The sequence below is a fragment of the Panicum virgatum genome, chromosome 3N, assembly GCF_016808335.1.
Source record: "Panicum virgatum strain AP13 chromosome 3N, P.virgatum_v5, whole genome shotgun sequence".
NCBI classification, from domain to species: Eukaryota; Viridiplantae; Streptophyta; class Magnoliopsida; order Poales; family Poaceae; genus Panicum; species Panicum virgatum.
In genome coordinates, this window is record NC_053147.1 from 20860553 (window position 1) to 20878132 (window position 17580).

Sequence of the window (17580 nt, forward strand, 5' to 3'; positions counted from 1 at the left end):
CGATCACCATCAATAATTTGCATTTATAAAATTTAAGAATTATTGACGTTCATCTACTTTGCTTAATATGTTGCTGTTGTATTGGTGGTTAAATAATATATTATTTTTAATAAAACCATAATTAATTTATTCTGAGTATAAAATTATTGGTGTCCATTGCGACACAAAAATCTACAGTCAAATAATACATTTCGACGTGAATATACTCTTTATTGTGACTTGACGTTAGCAAATATATTGTCGTGTAATGTTTGGACTGTGAATGCACCAATTTACCAAGTTATTATACTAAATTAAATATTTTCTAAGTTGTTAGATCAATCTGCACTTAGCTATCAAGTTATTGTACTAAATTGAGCACTTTACAAGTTGTTGGACCTATTTACACCCATCTGCCAAGTTGTTGTATGATGGGTGCAATTTAATCTATCTAAATCTACGACAAAAACTTGTATGAAAGCAAACTATATTATATGTTTATGTGTGGATCTACTCATGTAGAGTTCAACAAAATTTGATTTTCAATTTTTGAATTTTTATATGATTTTTCAAAGATTCAGCTGAAATAAATAAAAAAAAAAGACAAAACCACCCTTCAAAACCGCATTGGGGGGGTTTATTTGGCCAGTTTTGGAAAGTTTAGGGGTAGAATAATCGATTTTGTAGTTTGTGGGGTTAAGTAGTCCGGGTCCAATAGTTAAGGGGGTTATATAAACTTTTTCCATATGTTATTGACGATGCAGAGAGAAAACACATAGGGTACGAGAGATAGGTAATCTACTAAGTTGCTCAGATGGTAAACCGTGTAGAAGTAAAACACCGCATCTACATTGGGGTGCGGTGGGTGGGGGGAGGGGGGCAAAAATCATATGCTGAGTGATCTAAATTCACCTACATGCTGTTCAGGTTTCCAAAAATGATCCTCTCATTTACATTATCAAGGACCATTAAGCTGATTGGGTACTACCTACTTATCTGGTTGCCAGGTTTCACGAGTAAAATCTATCACTTGTCCGAGCATTATATTTGATTAAAATTCAGTAGCTAGTTTTGATTTCATCCTTATGTGATTTCATCCTTTTGATTTGCCATTAATTTGTTTTATTAGATAGGGATAGGGACATTACAAAATCCGATGGCGGCACCCCCTAATTGTTTAAGAACTTTGTATTTTCCTAAGGGTGCAAATTGGTGACAGGTGCCCCTCCAACCCTCTTTTGTTTAAAATTTTATACTAATTCTCTAAAATTAGATCTCATTTTGAAAAAATTAGATCTCATTTTGAAAAAAATAATACAAAACTAGAACAGGCGCCACCAGTGGCATGCGGTGGCGCCTATTCTGCTGCCTCGGGTGGTCGAGAGGGATGGGCATGGACTTGAAGGCCAGTCATACTATTTTTATGTGGATCAAAATTATAGAAGAAAGATAAAAAAATTAAAAATTTACAGCACCAATAATATGGAAGTATATAAATATTAGTAATTTGTTGTAAAGATTTATAAATATTTTGACTCTCTAACGCTCCTAGAAAGTTGAATTGACTTACAATTTGTAATGAAGGAAGTACTATGCAAACGTGATTGCCAATACTTGCGGTATTTCGGAGTCACGTACTGCCGGAGTCCATGAGCGGACATGGACAGGAGCGTCGACGGGGGTATGCCGGACGACGCTAATGCCGGTGAGCGTCACCTCGTAGAGCTTTTTTTCACGGCGACCCCGGCCACCGTGACGTTTGGATAGCAAGGTGTCGAGTTGCCTACAGCCTACTCCATGTGTGTCGTCGAAGCCAAAATGTGCCGCACCACGGAAACTGACCACGCTGTCGTATCCATCTGCGTGTCACCGAGTTCTACTGCTCCATTTGTCTTCCTGAATATACTAGCAGAGAGCCAAGCAGAAACACACAAGAGCTACCCACGCATGCAGCAACAGTCTTTCATTTTACTAGCACACACGAAACATGTCACGAAGCAAAAAGAGGGTAAAAAACAGAGGGGGACTCGTCCACGATCTACAGTTTTCTGGTTGGTAAATACGCAACGTTGCAGAGGAGCATGGGTGGGTGGCCACACAAGCTTTGGACACTCCCACAAGCTTTGGACACTCATGGTACACAAGGGCTGCCGACGTGAAGGCCTCCGCTTTCTCCCTCGTTGCCAGGTGCCCTGCTCTTCCCTCATTTCTCTGCGAACAGACGAGGAGAACAAACATCAAGGCGTGGTCCAAGCATTATAATGTGCAAGTAGTGAACAACTTGTCAATCAAACAGGCACCGCCAATGCCTCAACTAAGGAAAAGCAGGGAAAGAAGAAACATGAGCTTGAAATAGTTGGCCTGAAAATGTTAAGGTGCAGCTTTTACAATGCCAATGAAACTGGAACTGATGAAACATGGAGCATGCTGCAGCAGGATGCAGAATATGAGTGACAACATTTTGTGTTTGGAATAACTTTTGTTTTCTGGTATCCAAGCTGAATTATAGGATTTAGCATTAAAGGAAACAGTTTCTTGCGTGTCAGTAGGTTCTTAATGTAGATGTTCACTTTAAACTTGAAGGTCTGATGAAAGATAGCACTGAGGTTAGTCAAGCAGGCAATTTCACTTTCATGTGGGACTAGAGATGCTGCATGTAGATGTTTCCATGCTTATGCATCTTGGTAACTACATCTATTACTCCAACATTTGTTCAGTAACTGCGAAGACCAAATAATACAACCTACACAAATGAAGCTGTGAGGAAGAAGTGTTTGCTGAAATGGTGGGCATGGAGCCTTACGAATGCAATTTTTTCGTAAATGAGAGAACATGATATGATCTGAATCGTAAAAGATCTAACAGCAAACAAAAGACAATAATGTGCATAGTGCAGCTATTATTTTAAAAGCTAAAATTAGCCTTCTTTGGAATATCTTGGAAGGCTGAATTCAAGAGTTGACCATATTCATATGCCAAGTTAAAACTTAAAAGAGTGCACATAATAATACACAGAGCTTCAATCCATCATATTTTAGCATGAATCCACCTATCGCGCTTGCCTGTGACGTTGGGATGGTGGAGCAGAGCCAAAGCTCCAGCTCAATATCTCAGGACTAGCTAGCCATAGATTAGACTTACCATATAAGTAAGTCTATCAGGAAAATAAGCTACTTAATCACATAAGCCTCAAGCTTCTTCCAAATAGCAGACAAGCTTTTGCAAACTTATAAGTATGTACTCATCGCAGAGTTTAGCTTCTTCAGAGAATGGTTTCATAATACAATGGCATGCAGGAAATTAAAACAAAGACATCTAGCTGTTCTTTTTCTCTCCCAATGAGCTAAACTTTACATGCCAATAATGCAGTATATCAGTTCATTCTTCCTCACTATGTCCTAGAAAAATAAGTTTTGATAATAATGCAGTATATCAGTTCATTCTTCCTCACTATGCCAAAAATAACTTTACAATGCTCAATTGTGCAATTGTTAGCATTTTTCTGTCCTAAAACATTTACAGAACTACAAATCAATCAGATATTGAAACAAATGTCAGATCAAGAAAGAACCATGTTGACATAATTTCACACACTATGTTCACAGTTATATAGGTGGTCATTTTTGTGATCAGGGAATTCTACCAGGTTATGATTGTTTTCTTCTTATAAACATCTCAAGCGTCTACGTGATAGCTGTCGGTTAATTGTTTTTTTTTCTTGAACTTGTTGTCAAGTCAAAATGAGAAAGTTATGTCTACTGGATAGCTATGAGACAAGGGCAGGTACTCACCCGTATCAACAAAATAAGTATGAAACATTCTAGGGGAAATTTCTTGCTGGATTAGTTCAACACTTCTAATGCAATGTCCTATCCTTACCATCAGTACACTCAGATGACACTATCGGCCAGAAATAGATTAAGGTTGATCATTCGGATGGTACTCAGAAATAGATGAATGTTGGTTATTCGGACTGGTACTTCTAACGATATGAAGACAAAAGCAAACCAATGTAGATTAGGCTTTGTTACTAACTAGCGTTATTCATATGATGCAATGTGCTAGTTTGCAGCTATTTCATAGATACACTCCAATGCCCATCGATACACTCCAATGCCAAATTATTTCATCACCTATTTCATAGAAAACCTATTGGCAAACAAATGGAACACGTGGAAGATTAAGCAAAGGGGCGGACCTTTCTGCGCCTCTGGTGCCTCATGATACACAGGCTCATTTTCAGGCACCGGGCGCAGCTCATCCCCGAAGGCGTCGCCAGCACCAGCTCCCGCAGCATCATCCGGGTAGCGCACAACCACCACAGGGCAGACGCAGTGGTGCACGCAGTAGTCACTGACGCTCCCGAGCCTCCCTTTCCCGACCCTGCGCGAGGCGCCGAAGCCGCGGCTGCCCATGATCAAGGCGGACAGGCCGAGGCGCTCGGCCTCGAGGCAGAGGCGCTCCTTCATGTCGTGGTCCTTGACGATGTGGATCTTGAAGGGGATCTGCGCAACGACGAGCGGCTGCGCGAGGTCCTGCGCCTTGGTGGAGGTGAAGGCGTCGAAGTCCTCCTCCCGCTTCTTCTTGGCCTCCTCGGGCTCCTCGGAGGCCGCGGCGCGCGCCGCGCCCTCGGCGATGTCGGCGTCGGGGTCGTCGTCGACGGAGACCGGGATGGAGCCCCAGTCGGCGCCGTAGAGCACGGAGGTGGGGCGGACGTGCAGCAGCACGACGGCGTCCCCGGGGCGGAGGTAGTTCTGGACGGCCCACTTGACGGCGAAGGCGGACTCGTCGGAGAGGTCGACGGCGATGCCGATGCGGCGGTGCGGGGAGGACGCGGCGGCGGAGACCGCGGCCAGCGAGGAGAAGAAGTACCGCGGCGAGGTGGGCTGGATCGCCGCCACCGCCTGCGCCGCGGACAGGCGCACCGGCGGCGGCCCGGACGGCGACCTGTCGCCGGCGGTCGGGGAGGCCGGGTGGGTCGCCATCGCCGATTCGCCTACGGGGGTTCCTCCTCTGGCCCGCGAGATTCCGAATCCTTCCGGCCGCGGGGGCTCGAATCGAATCGAGTCTGGCCTGCGCTCGATCTGATCACGGGGAGAGGGCAGGGGAGGCGAGGGTTTTAGCTGCAAATGACGCGGATTTGCGGAGACAGCGACCAGTGGAGTGGGCTCCGGTGAGCGTGGTTTGTCAGTGAGTAGTGATGAAGTTGGATTTGGGAAACGGACGGTGGCGACGATACACGTGGCTGCCGACCGCCTGCGCTTTCTTGTCGCTTTTTCGCAAATGAAATGTTAGGGCAGCCTCATCGAGATCGATAAGCTCTCTCTACTAGTTTTTGACCCGAATGAATTCGGGTCTTTTGTTATATCTCTAGTTTTTGACACGGCTTCTCGAATCAAGTCAAGTTACATCAACCTTCAATCTAAGGCCAGTCTCAATGAAAGAGTGCATCGCACGATTATCTAGACTGTAAACTAGATAACCGAGCTAGAGGAGTGTCATGGTGATGATACTTCTCTCATATCCCATGACACTCTCTCTTCTCTCTTCTGTCACATTATTAAATTTAATACTCATAACACTCTCATAATTTTCACTGAGATTGGTTGACCACGGGGAGGGCGACAGGACAGGGAGGGGGAGAGACATGGGAGGCAAGAGAGACGGCGAGGGTTTTGGCTGCAAATCACGTGAATTTGCGGGGACAAACTCTGATCGAGCATGTCTTAATGACTCTATCTATCGCTATCTCAGCTTCATCTCTCGTCCGTTAGATCGGCTTTTCGTTCAATCTCAACCATCTATCCCTCCACCCGACCCGCCTCATCTCACGCTCGTCACAAACATTTTTTGACGTTTTGTCACGGGACACCTAGCTTAATGCGATTTTTCTGAATTCGTCATTAATTCGTCACTAAACGACTTTTACTACGAATTCGGGTTCTACAGTGACGAAAACTGTTCACCACCGAAGCAACTATACCCGAAATTTAATCTAGAGAATTACTTCTCTCATGAAGTCAATTGTTATATTGAATCTGAAAAGTTATGACAAACTTATCTGTCATTTCAGACAGCAACATAGCACCAGTGTTTAAAATATAACAAATGTAAGATACTTTGAAACTACTATTAAAGACGAATTTAGCTATACCATTTTCAAAATCTCTAAGGAGAATTTCAATGAAACTTTTGTGAAGTAGGGCTGGCTTGGAACTTCCTCCTGATGCTCACGTAGAAGACACATGCATATTGTTCCACCGTGTTTTTTAATGAGAAATTTATATTTAAACAAAATGCATGTGAAGAAAATAAAAATTCTTTAAATTACATGTAATATAGTTGTTTTAAAAATACAACTGATGCTTACAGATTCCATGAACCAAATAAGGATGATGAAAGATAACACAGCAACTCCAGTTGCAAAGTTCTTCTTAGGCCATCTTTTTAAGTCAATTCCTCTAATCCTCCTGCTTGCAAAAGTATGTAGAGAGTTCAACTCAGTTTAAACTTAAAAGTCCCCTAGGTTTTTTAGATCATCAATGGACATATAACCGAAGATCACGAGGTAAGGCCAGAAGAGATATATGATGTTGGCGACGAATCCGGTACCAAGCTTCACGAACGTCAGATTAGCGCTTCTGCTGAGGAGGACCGTCGTGTCATGGAAGCTCGTGATCAGGAACCAGAGCCCGTCGAGCAGCGCGAGCGACGTCATCACACAGGCCGCGATGGCGGTCCCCTTCTCCACCGGAGACAGCAGCAGGTAGAGGGAGAAGGCGAAGGCGGCGCAGAAGCTCCGCGCCGCGCAGAGCAGCAGCGCCAGGGAGAAGGACACCAGCTTGAACCGCCGCTGGATGTCGACGGCAGCGACCCCGCAGTAGACGAGGCTGAAGGTGGCCAGGGTGGAGCAGATGAACGCCAGCGTGTTGGAGACCACGAACCCGTCGAAGGCGTACTTCCCGGTGAGCACCGGCGTCCCGGCGGGTGGCGAGGCGACGCCGCCTTTCGCCGCCGCCACGTCGTCGGGGGTCCTGACGCCCCCGGGGACGGTTATGGCCGCCGCGAACGTCGCCGTCGCGACGAGCACGGAGCCGATGCCCACGATCTGCGCGAAGTCCTTTATCTTGCTCGATTCCTCGTCCTCGTTTAGACCTGGATTGTACTCCTCCATCTGATCGCGACGGCGGTTGCCACTGGATGTCTGTGCATTCGCGAAGGTTAGCATGCCGAGAATCCTCCGAGGTGCAGTCTGCAGCAAGCAAGAATCAACCCAAAAAAAAGTTACTTCTCATCATTCTAACAACAAATCAATCGTGGTTAACGCAAAGATAGATATACTTCTAGGAGTAGTAATTAGTAATTACCAGTCCGAAGTAAAATCCCGAGCGGACTTTCCCCAGGGCGAGATCCATGGGAGTGTTCCCCTGGTTATTCTGCAGATTTATCTTGACGTTGCGGTTCCTGACGAGACACCTGAAGATGTCCAGCTCCCCCTGACTGATAGCCAGGTGCAGGGCGGTGTTCCCGTCCTCGTCCTGCACGTTGAGCATCGGCTTGAAAGATCGCGAGCAGTGGCACACGAACTTGACGACGTGGAACCGCTTCCTCTCGACGGCGACGTGGAGGAAGGTCCGGCCCCTGGCGTCGCGCAGCCCGGCGCAGCCGGGGTACCTCGTGAGCAGGACGATGATGGCCACCATGCTCTCCGCCGACGCCGCGACGTGCACCGGGTACGACCCGTGGATGTCCGGCTGGAACGCTAGCGATGGCTCGGCGTTGAGCAGCAGGGGGAACGGGAGCCCCCTCCACTCGTAGAACCTTGTCATGCACCCCTGAGGTAGGAGGTAGGAGCCCAAGAAATGGCTCTCGAAGTTGCTCGTGGTGAAAACGAAGTTTGTAAATTGGAAGAACGCCGGGTCTGCTGCTGATGCGGCGAAGTGCATCGGTGTGCTCCCGTTGATGTCTCTTTGGCGGACAAGGTCCTTGTTCCACCCCAGCAGCAACTTTGCTATTCCTGCAGTTTGTAATACGTTGCGCATTATTAGACAAAGGGAGCAGATGAAAACAAAATTATCATAATATTCAATTGTATAGAACTTTAATTTCATAATTAAAAAATTAGCTTCACTCGGCTTCCAGTTTATTTTAGTCCGGGCTTACAAAACAGTTTCACGCTACCGTGCCTTGATTTACTCAAAATAGATGAAACCGAAGTTGGAATAAATAGTCCTGTGATACACAACAAGTATCGATCTTTTTGCTGGTGTGTCATTGACTTAAAAGAACTTCCACCATTGTTTCTGTAAAAAACTCATTAACTACCAAATTGAACAATGAATTATTGGTTGCACATGTTCTAATGAAGTGTTAGTGTTGTACTCATTCATGAATCATACAACTTGAATGAAAAATATTGAAAAACCATAGTATCTAGGAGGGGAAAAAAGTTATTAGGGTCTCTATTAGCAAAAGAACCAGGGGAACACAATGTGCTGACTGAAAATGCCAATCGCTTAGCTTACTGCAAATAAAATACAATAATTGTAGAACGATTTAATTAAAATAGAAATTATAATAGGATTAAACCTATGAATATAACTTATAAAAGTGTTTTTTGTTAAGATAAAGCTATGAGTGTAGTGTTATGAGCTAAAACAAAAGAATAGAAAAATGAAGTGTCTCATGGAAGTACTTGACGCGACAAAGCGCATGAATCTTTTTAAGCTAAATGTATTATCTTAATTTTCACATTATTTTTTCAGTGGTAGACGATGTGCCCGCTTGCATGTGTTCAACTGTTTATTTTTTTAATTTTGTGAGACAAGTACTTTTGTGTGTGTACTTGAATGTTTTCATAGGACCACATTCAAGAAAAGCATACTTTATATGTACATATTACGTCGAAGAAAACAAGGATAACTCACCTTTGTGGTGGATGACAGCAGCATGCAGAGCATTTTGTCCATCCGGGCCCGAGTAGGACAGACCGTCTCCCTTGTGATGCAGCACGCAAGCGATCTTCCGGCGGCCCAACGAGCTGGCGAGGTAGAGCGGCGAGGTGCCATCGTCCGCGACCACGCCGGCGAGCCCCCTGTCCCCGTCCATCAGCGCCCCGACCATCCCCGCCTCCGCGTGGCCGAAGCGGACGGCCTCGTGCAGGGCCGTCTCCCCGCGCCCGTTCCGCGCGCGCACCAGAGCCCTCACCTCGCCCTCGCCTCCGGCGAGGTCGACGAGCTGCGCGACCATCCTGGCGTTCCCGGCCCGGGCGGCGCGGTGCAGCGGCGTGTCGCCGTTGCGGTCGGGCGCGCCCAGGAGGCCCCTGGCCCTGCCGCAGATCACGCGGGCGCTCTCCAGGTAGCGGTCGCCGTCGCCGGCGGCAGCCACCACGTGGAGCGCGGAGGAGCCGCCCGTCCCCTCCGCGAGACGGGCGGCCTCCAGCAGCGCGGCGTCATCGCCGCACCCCTGGCCGTCGCTGCTGGCGACGACGTCGATGGCGACTTGGTGGTGAGCCGGCGCCGCCGCCAGGATCTCTCCCCGCGACAGCTGCTGGCAGTCGCCCGTGATCGCGGCCATGAGCATGGTGCTGGTCCGACGCGCGGCCAGCTCGCTCGTCGACTGCTTCCGCGGCGCCATGCTTGATGACTTTGCTGGCTGATCCACGGCAGTAGATGGATTTTAGTTTCAGTGCTGCTGCGATAGCGATCAGCTAGCTAGCTAGCGCCTGCGCTTGGAGCTCGATCGTCGGGTGATCGGGGACGACGACTACAGCAGCATCCATATATAGGTGGCCAGCATGCAATAAAGCTGCTATGCATTGCGTATGGCGATAAGTTTGTTTTATCTCTGGATTCTTCTTCTGCTGCTCCTGCCGCTGCTGCATAAAAATATGTTCGTTGCGTCCGGTGGATGAGCCCCGACAGAGACGATGCCAGATTGGCAGGACCAGATGCTCACGGTGGTTGCCCATACATATGCACACACGGTCTTTGTCTATCTATTCTTACTTGTACAGGAGGAGATGCGCCAGTTGGATGATGGCTACAACGAAGCAAAGCCACGATGGAAGCAAAGCCTTTCAGTGGCGATTTAAACGGCCGTTAGAGTCAGAGTTGGGCCTCGCAGGCTGTTGCGACGCCGACGTCTCGCCGGGCCATGCTAGTTTACGGGCGACCGTACGGACATTTTTAGAAATTTCTGTCATTTCTTGAAAAAAAATCAAAAAAAAATCAAAAAAGAAAAATTTGGAGAGAGAGAAAAATTTTCAAGAAAAAAATTTGAAAGGTTGAAAAAATTTCAAGAAAAAAATTGAAAAAAAGATGAAAAAAATGACGGGAGAAAATTTGAAAGAAAAATTTACGAACTAGATTGACAAAAAATGAAGAAAATTAGCTGAGCAGGGGAGAAAAATTTACGAACTAAATTGACAAAAATTTACGCTCCGCCGCCGCGGCCTTGCTCGGGGGCGCCGCTCCGCCGCAGATCCGGTGCCGCGGAGCCGCCGCACCGCCTCCCCGCCGGCCTGCGGAGCCGCCGCACCACTCTGCCGCCGCAGCCCCGCCCAGGGGCGCCGGTCCACCGCAGATCCGGCGCCACCGCACCGCCTCCCCGCCAGCCTGCGGCGCCGCCGCACCACTCCAACGCCGAAGCCCCGCTCGGGCGCGCCGCACCGCCGCGGATCCGGCGTGGATCTGCCGGCCGTCGGCCTCCGGAGGGAGGCAGGAGGTGCAGTGCGCGAGAGGCGGAGGGAGGCCGCGGCGGTGGCGCGCGGAGGGGGAGGGAGCCCGCGGCCGGGGAAGAAATGAAGAGGAGAACTCACGGTCCCTTTTAGATTCAGCATTGGACATCTCGCCCAGCCCTACTTTTGAGACAATCGGGGAAACCCAAGTGCCCAAAGGCCCAGATTAGGAAGCATCTACCGCCATGTGCGTGCTGCATGTTTTGAAGGTAAAACCCGGAAGAGTGGAATAACCCGGAAGAACACAAAAATACGTACTCCCTCCGTCCCAAAAAACAAATCATTCTGGGATTTAAAATTTGTCCCCAAAAAACAAGTCACTTTACCCTATTTAGAAAGTGCATGTGCATGTAAGAATCAATTACTATCAAATATGGGTAACAAATAGGGGTAAATATGGTCATTTTACTTAAAATTTCTAGAATGACTTTGTATTTTGGGACGGAGGAAGTAGCCCTTTAGGATACGTCGCAGGTCTCCTTCAGATTTAATTGAGAGGCCAAATATATATGGTTTCATACACTTGTAGAAAAAACATAAAAAATATTAAATTGAGAAGATATATTATTTATTAACATAAAATATGTCTAGTGCTAGCTATGTGTCCTATCTTTTTGCTGGAAGTGAATAAGAGTGTGTTTAGATCTTTTTGGCGTAAATTTTTAAAAAAGAACCTTACTATTTCGGAACACTAAATAAAGTTCATTTACAAAATTTTTTGCACGGATGAGTTGTAAATCGCGAGACGAATCTAATGAGCCTAATTAATCTAATAATTAGTGGATGATTATTGTAGCATCACTGTTGCAAATCATGGATTAAGTAGGCTCATTGAATTCATCTCGCGATTTACAATCCATCCGTGCAAAAAAAATTGCAAATAGATTTTATTTAGTACTCCATGCATGTGTCCAAACATCTGATGTGACATTTTTTAGTGTAAAAATTTGGGATCTGAACAAGACCTAGCGTAGCTCCCCATACCGCAGGGTGGGGCAACTGCCCCGGCTCCTTGTGAGGTAAAAAAACCTCTGCTCCCTGCACCCTCATGGTGTTCTAGGTGGCCGGGAGCAGCAAGTCAGCGAGAGGGAGCGGAGTGTTTTCCTTTCGTCAGACGGCCAGAAGAGGAAAAAGAAGTCCATTTTAGGCGGGACCTCCTATGTAAGGCACCTAACTTTAAAAGCACATCAAAACCCAATTAGCTGAGCAGGGGAGACAAACATGTTCAACAATTGATGTTCAAAATGTTAAAATGTAAAGATAAAATGTTGAAATTGGAAGCACCAAATGTTGAACTCGAAATGTTGAACAGCGACGTGGGCAGCTTCTTCGCTAGCGAGCCGGGCAGCGGCGCGTGAATCTAGTATCCGAATTGACTATCCGGATTATCCGACCAGATATCCGATATGCGCCGGATATTGGGTATATTATATCTGAATCTAATATCTGATTTAAATATCAGATATCCAAAACAGTGCTCGGATATCCATGAAAACCTATCTGAATTAATATCCATCCATCCCGGTCGGAAAATATCCGTACCATTTTACACCCCTAATGACAATTGACAAGTTCCTTTTAAAGTCTGTTTTTTTTGGATAAGGGAAACTTTATTGATTTCAAGAGGTTATGACAATGGGCGATTACCGCGAGCAGGGATTCGTGGGAACCCCCGCTTAGAGATTCGGCCAGGGATATAAACCGCTCAAGGATCTCCCCTAAGAAAGCGGATTGAGACGGTGGTTTTTAGACAGGTTCAGGCCGCCGGAGGCGTAATACCCTACGTCCCGTGTGTGTTGTGATTGGTTCCTTGCTGATCCCGAGTTGGAAAGCTCAAGCCCGCAATCTGTGTATGAGTTAGGTCCCGAAAGGATCGGTCTCTTTACATGTGCCGGGACATTTCTATTTATAGACTACATCTGCCTTCTCTGTTGCTTCTCTAACTGGTGTGAACACACCCTTTGTATGGTGGACGTCGTCTTCCAGGCTGCTCTGCCTCTGTCAGGCGGGTAGGCTTCTTGTCGGGCCCGCCAGAGCAGGTTCTGGGCCCCACCAATGTCAGGGGCGTACCGGGGCGACCTCGGGGAGTCTCGGGGTGTTCGGGGTGGCCGTAGACACTGACTGGTGGGTCTTCTCATCCTGGGGTGTTCTGGGGCCCTTTGACCGTCCTCGCGCTCCCGGGGTGTTCCTGAGGACGTCCGGGGTGGTGCGAGCGCAGCCACGTGGTGACCTCCGGGGTCGTCTCGCGGATCCTCCTGGTCCGGGGTGACCCTGGTCAATCCCGGGGCGTCGCTCGAGGTGGCGCTGGCTTTTACCACGATGGGGGCACGGTAAACGACGGTGGGTCCCGGCCACCGTCCATCTTCAGGTCGATGGGACGGGTAGCTCAGGGATAAGTTATCCGCCGCCTATCATCTTACCCTCTGAGCGCACGGCATCCCCGTAATCATGATGTTCTTACGGGGAAGCCGTGCACCCCCTCGGGCTCTGCATGGAGTCTGGTGGCGAAGCGCTGTTACCGTCTGGTAAAGATTTTTTTACCAGACAGGTGTCTTCGAGGGGAAGGAAACGTCCCCCCAGGCTTCATGTGCCAGGTCAGGTCTGGCCCGCTCCAGTCGGGTGCCCACCTTCGTGGGCAGATGTCCCTGGGGGGCCCACAGCGGTGCTCGGCTGATGCGGCTGGCGGGTCCCATCTTCCTTAATCACGCATAAGTCCAGAGTTATGGGGACCCGTCCTCATTAAGCTGATAGGTTACATCAAGATGATACAACGACTTAAACTTTCCCGGCCTCTATCTCCTTTTAAAGTCTGTGTGTCCTTTGTTTGGGTAAGGCTTCGCCCCTTAGACTTCTCCTCGAGTACAAGCCAAGCTGAATCTGTCATATAGCGTGCGGTTCCGTTAGAGCTATGGTTCGGCTGAAACCGAACACTCATGTGGGCATGAGGCTGGTAAGGGCACCCCCCTCCTAATTGGCTTAGGTGACCTGGCGAATTGGCTTGGTTTATATCACAACGTATATTTCAGGAGCAGAAATGAGGCTTGCTAACTAGCTTTCGTTTTATTGGTCTGTTCTAAACTTCTATCTTTTGGTGGTGTATGCCAGAGCAGTCTGCGTATGCATGTTTGTTAATTTGAGTGGCGTGTGTGAGCAGTGGCGAATCTAGAACTTCAAGTTAGGGTGGTCCAATGAAACAATTTTTAAAATATTTTAGTGAATAAGTAAATCTAATCTTATAAAGTTATAATTCACCTTCTCAATTTAAGTATGAATTGCTATACGCAAGAAAGTAATTAGTAGAAACAAACTCAAAGATGCTCCCAGCAGTAGAACAATCAAGGGGTGGGTGTTGTTGGGTACAATCAGTAGATCCGCCCATGTATGTGAGTGGCTGTAGATATTCACTTGTGATTTTGTGAATGATCGAGGCCAGAAGCTTTTCCACATCCAAAAGAACACATAGCATATATTTTCTACTTAGAAAAGTAAAAAAATAATTATATACAAGTCAAAAGGTAGCAAAATTAGACAGTTGCATAAAAACAATATTAGAGGTACAATGTAAAGAAAAATGGTGGCTTGTTTCACAACTAGGGAGTCCCAATTTTCTATTGGAGATACAGCACGTGCTTATTACAAACCCATGAAACACATGCGGGATGATGAAGGATAAACACACCCAACTCCGATCCTAGATATATATAATTGGTACAATATTGAATACAAATCTTACACCGCGTTTTGAATCGGTGGGATCGATGAGGGAGCTTTAATTTCTTGTTTTTAGCCAACCTATAGATACCAAGCCAGGATTATGCAGAGAGAAAAATTATATTGGTACTAAAGAATTCAACCGGAAATCCGGAAGGGATCCATTTCCTTGAGCTTTGCTGCGTGGAGAGGCTACTTAGCTTCAGTGATGGGCATGGGCTCCCCTTTTCACGAACTCATACGACAAGAAGCCGGCGATTACGAGGTAGGGCCAGAAGAGATATACCATGTTGAATAGGAACCCAATTCCCAGTTCGAACAACGTGGCTTTGGTCTTCCTCCTAAGAAATGCAGACATGTCGTTGAAGCTCGCCATGAGAAACCAGAGCCCGTCGAGCAGCGCGAGAGATGTCATGACGCAGGACGCAATGGCCGTCCCGTGCTCCACATTGGCGAGCAGCAGGTAGAGGGCGAAGGCGAAGGCGGCGCTGAAGCTTCGCGCCGAGCAGAGCAGCAGCGCCAGGGAGAAGGCCACCAGCTCGATCCGCTTCTGGATGTCGACGGCGGCAACCCCGCAGTAGACCAGGCTGAAGGTGGCTAGGGTGGAGCAGATGAACGCCAGAGTGTTGGAGATCACGAAGCCCTGGAAGGCGTAGGAGCCGGTAAGCACCGGCGTCCCGGCCAGCGGCGGGGGCGCGACGGCCAGTTTCTTGCCCGCATCCGCAGCGTCGCCGGGGCTCCACACGCCCCCGGGCATGGTCAGAGCTGCCGCGAATGTGGCCGTGGCGACGAGCACGGAGCCGATGCCCACGATCTGCGCGAAATCCTTGATCTTCCCGGATTCTGTTTCCTCGTCGAGACGGAGGCTGTACTCCGGTATCCGATCCCGCCGGCGGTTGCCGCTCACGGCATCTGCGAAGTTTAGCATGCTGAGAATCCTACGACGTGCCGTCTGCAAGATTATATTTGACAACCACACAAAAATTATAATTCCACATTCCATTCATCCGCGTGTGTGTGTGTGATAGAGAGAGAAAGAGAGAGAGATTCCCTTACCAGCCCGAAGTAAAATCCGGATTTAACTCCCCCGTTGGCGACATCCATGGGAGTTCTCCCTGCGTTGTTCTGCAGGTTTATCTGAGAATGCCTGTTCCCGATGAGCCATCTGGCCATGTCCAGCTCGCCGTCACGGACGGCCATGTGCAAGGCTGTGTCCCCGTTCTTGTCCTGCACGTTCACCACCGACTTGGAGTAGGGCCGCCCCCACCACCGGCACACGAACCTCACGACATTTAACCTCTTCTTCTGCACCGCGATGTGGAGGAAGGTCCGCCCGTCGGGGTCGCGCAGCCCGGCGCAGGTAGGGTACCTCGTGAGCAGGATGATGAGGGGCACCATGCTGTCCGCCGACGCGGCGACGTGCACCGGGAAGCACCCGTGGTCGTCCGGCTGGAACGCCGAGGTCGGGTCGGCTGCCAGCAGCTGGGGGAGCGGGAGCTTCGCCCACTCGAATATCCTCGTCAGGCATCTCGGAGGCAGGAAGTAGAAGCCCATGGAGCAGTACTCCAGGCTGCTCGCCGAGAAAACGAAGAGCGAGAATTGGAGGGAGATGTCCGGCGCTGATGCGGCGAAGTGCAGCGGCGTGCTCCCATCCTGCCTGTCCTTTTGCCTGGCAAGCTCCGGTTTCCAGTGGAGCAGTGACGCTGTCATGTCTACCAGTAAGCAGGGAGCAACCGTGTGTGTTAGTTAGTAGTCAAAAAAAAAAAGAAAAAGAAAATCTTTCATGATGCTAAACCTTTGTCGTGTTGTAGGACAGCAGCGTGCAAGGCATTCTGTCCATGCGGGCCGGAGCAGGACGGATCCTTGTAACCTTTCTCCAGAAGCTTCCGGACAATCTTACTGTGGCCCAGCGAGCAGGCGAGGTAGAGCGGCGAGGTGCCGTCGTGCGCGTCCACCTGGGCGAGCTCCGGCCCCCCGCCGTCCTCGCTCGTCAGCGCGCCCACCATCTCCAGGTGCGCGAAGCGGACGGCCTCGTGCAGGGCCGTCTCCCCGCGCGCGTTCCGCATCCTCGCGAGGCCCCTCGCCTGCTCGCCGCGCCCGGCGAGCTCCATGAGGCGGGCGACCATCCGGGTGTTCCCGGCCCTGGCGGCGCAGTGCAGCGGCGTGTCCCCCTTGCTTCTGGGCGCCGCCGTCGTCAGCAGGTGGCCGGCCTTGCCGTGGATCTCGCTCGCGCACCTGAGGTGCCGCTCCCTGTCGCCGGCGGCCGCCACCGCGTGGAGCACGGAGGCCGGCTCCTCCGTCACCACGCCCGTGTCATGCTGCTTACTGCTGGCAGTGGCCTGGCCTTCAGGGCTGACGTTGACGACGACTTGGCAGGTCTCGTCGCCGGGAACGTTGATGACGATCTCGTGGCGGGAGGGCGGCTCCTCCCCGGGGCTGCAGACGACCTCACGACGGCCCAGCGACGCCGCCACCGCCGCCCCTTCCTCCTCGCCCAGGATGAGCTGCAGCAGCAGCTTCCATTCCCCTCCTGCTGCTGAGCTCGAGGACACGGGACCGTCACCTGATGACCCCATTACCCTAGCTCGCTAGCTCTGGGGCTGTTGCGTTGCGTGTGTATGTTGCCCGTGTGGACAACAGCAGCATCCATATGCGTGTGTTTATATAGTTGGCTGCTGCCGTTGTTATATCCGTTGCGTACGAGGACAAGCAGCATATGACTCGAACTAAATGTTCACCTAGCTGGTACGAAGTGGTCGCATTTCCTTCTTTGAATATTTCTTACGTGAGGTGCTAGCTAGGAGCTAGATGAGCAGCAGCTATATGAAGCAACCTTTTGGTTCCGCCAGGGTCTTCTACAGTTCATCGATTCCGTTACGGCCAGGAGGCTCATACCGTAGTACGTTGTCCGTTGCCTGAGCACAATTTTGGACTAACTAAAACTGAATTTGGATCGAAAACAGGTTCTCATTTGAAGCAGCGCCTAAGTGCCTATTATAAATAAATTGTGTGTAAATTTTGTTCTTGTTTGCGGCAATGCCCGACAGCATCACTTGGCAAGCATAGGGTCCCCCAAAAATATTCGCACGTTGTCTGGTGGTCACAACTCACAACCAGGTAGTCTTTCTTTATTCTTACATGAACGAGGGGGC

General features: G+C 49.2%; 3 protein-coding genes across 3 annotated transcripts; all 3 read right to left on the bottom strand.

Moving 5' to 3' along the window:
- Window positions 1–1927: 1927 nt before the first annotated feature.
- LOC120665010 (universal stress protein PHOS32-like) lies at window positions 1928–5221 on the bottom strand. The gene is made up of 2 exons (XM_039944424.1): window positions 4178–5221; window positions 1928–2190 (listed from the first exon to the last, which is right to left on the bottom strand). The coding sequence occupies exons 1-2, from the start codon at window positions 4962–4964 to the stop codon at window positions 2183–2185; spliced, it is 795 nt and encodes a 264-aa protein (XP_039800358.1). The 5' UTR covers window positions 4965–5221; the 3' UTR covers window positions 1928–2182.
- A 1061-nt stretch (window positions 5222–6282) lies between these two features.
- Window positions 6283–9739, bottom strand: LOC120665011 (protein ACCELERATED CELL DEATH 6-like). Its single transcript, XM_039944425.1, has 3 exons — window positions 8907–9739; window positions 7347–7996; window positions 6283–7231 (listed from the first exon to the last, which is right to left on the bottom strand). The coding sequence occupies exons 1-3, from the start codon at window positions 9613–9615 to the stop codon at window positions 6491–6493; spliced, it is 2100 nt and encodes a 699-aa protein (XP_039800359.1). The 5' UTR covers window positions 9616–9739; the 3' UTR covers window positions 6283–6490.
- A 4540-nt stretch (window positions 9740–14279) lies between these two features.
- LOC120665012 (protein ACCELERATED CELL DEATH 6-like) lies at window positions 14280–17047 on the bottom strand. Its single transcript, XM_039944427.1, has 3 exons — window positions 16224–17047; window positions 15485–16140; window positions 14280–15380 (listed from the first exon to the last, which is right to left on the bottom strand). Exons 1-3 carry the CDS (start codon window positions 17002–17004, stop codon window positions 14631–14633), a joined length of 2187 nt encoding a protein of 728 aa, XP_039800361.1. The 5' UTR covers window positions 17005–17047; the 3' UTR covers window positions 14280–14630.
- Window positions 17048–17580: the final 533 nt, after the last annotated feature.

Bases quoted from the DNA above. Each gene is read 5' to 3' on its own strand.
- LOC120665010 (XM_039944424.1), bottom strand. From the start codon at position 4,964: ATGGCGACCCACCCGGCCTCCCCGACCGCCGGCGACAGGTCGCCGTCC.
- LOC120665011 (XM_039944425.1), bottom strand. From the start codon at position 9,615: ATGGCGCCGCGGAAGCAGTCGACGAGCGAGCTGGCCGCGCGTCGGACC. The intron at 7,997-8,906 runs GTGAGTTATCCT...TACAAACTGCAG, and splicing joins TGCTGTCATCCACCACAAAG to GAATAGCAAAGTTGCTGCTG. The intron at 7,232-7,346 runs GTAATTACTAAT...TGCTTGCTGCAG, and splicing joins CGGGATTTTACTTCGGACTG to ACTGCACCTCGGAGGATTCT.
- LOC120665012 (XM_039944427.1), bottom strand. From the start codon at position 17,004: ATGGGGTCATCAGGTGACGGTCCCGTGTCCTCGAGCTCAGCAGCAGGA. The intron at 16,141-16,223 runs GTTTAGCATCAT...GCTTACTGGTAG, and splicing joins TGTCCTACAACACGACAAAG to ACATGACAGCGTCACTGCTC. The intron at 15,381-15,484 runs GTAAGGGAATCT...ATAATCTTGCAG, and splicing joins CCGGATTTTACTTCGGGCTG to ACGGCACGTCGTAGGATTCT.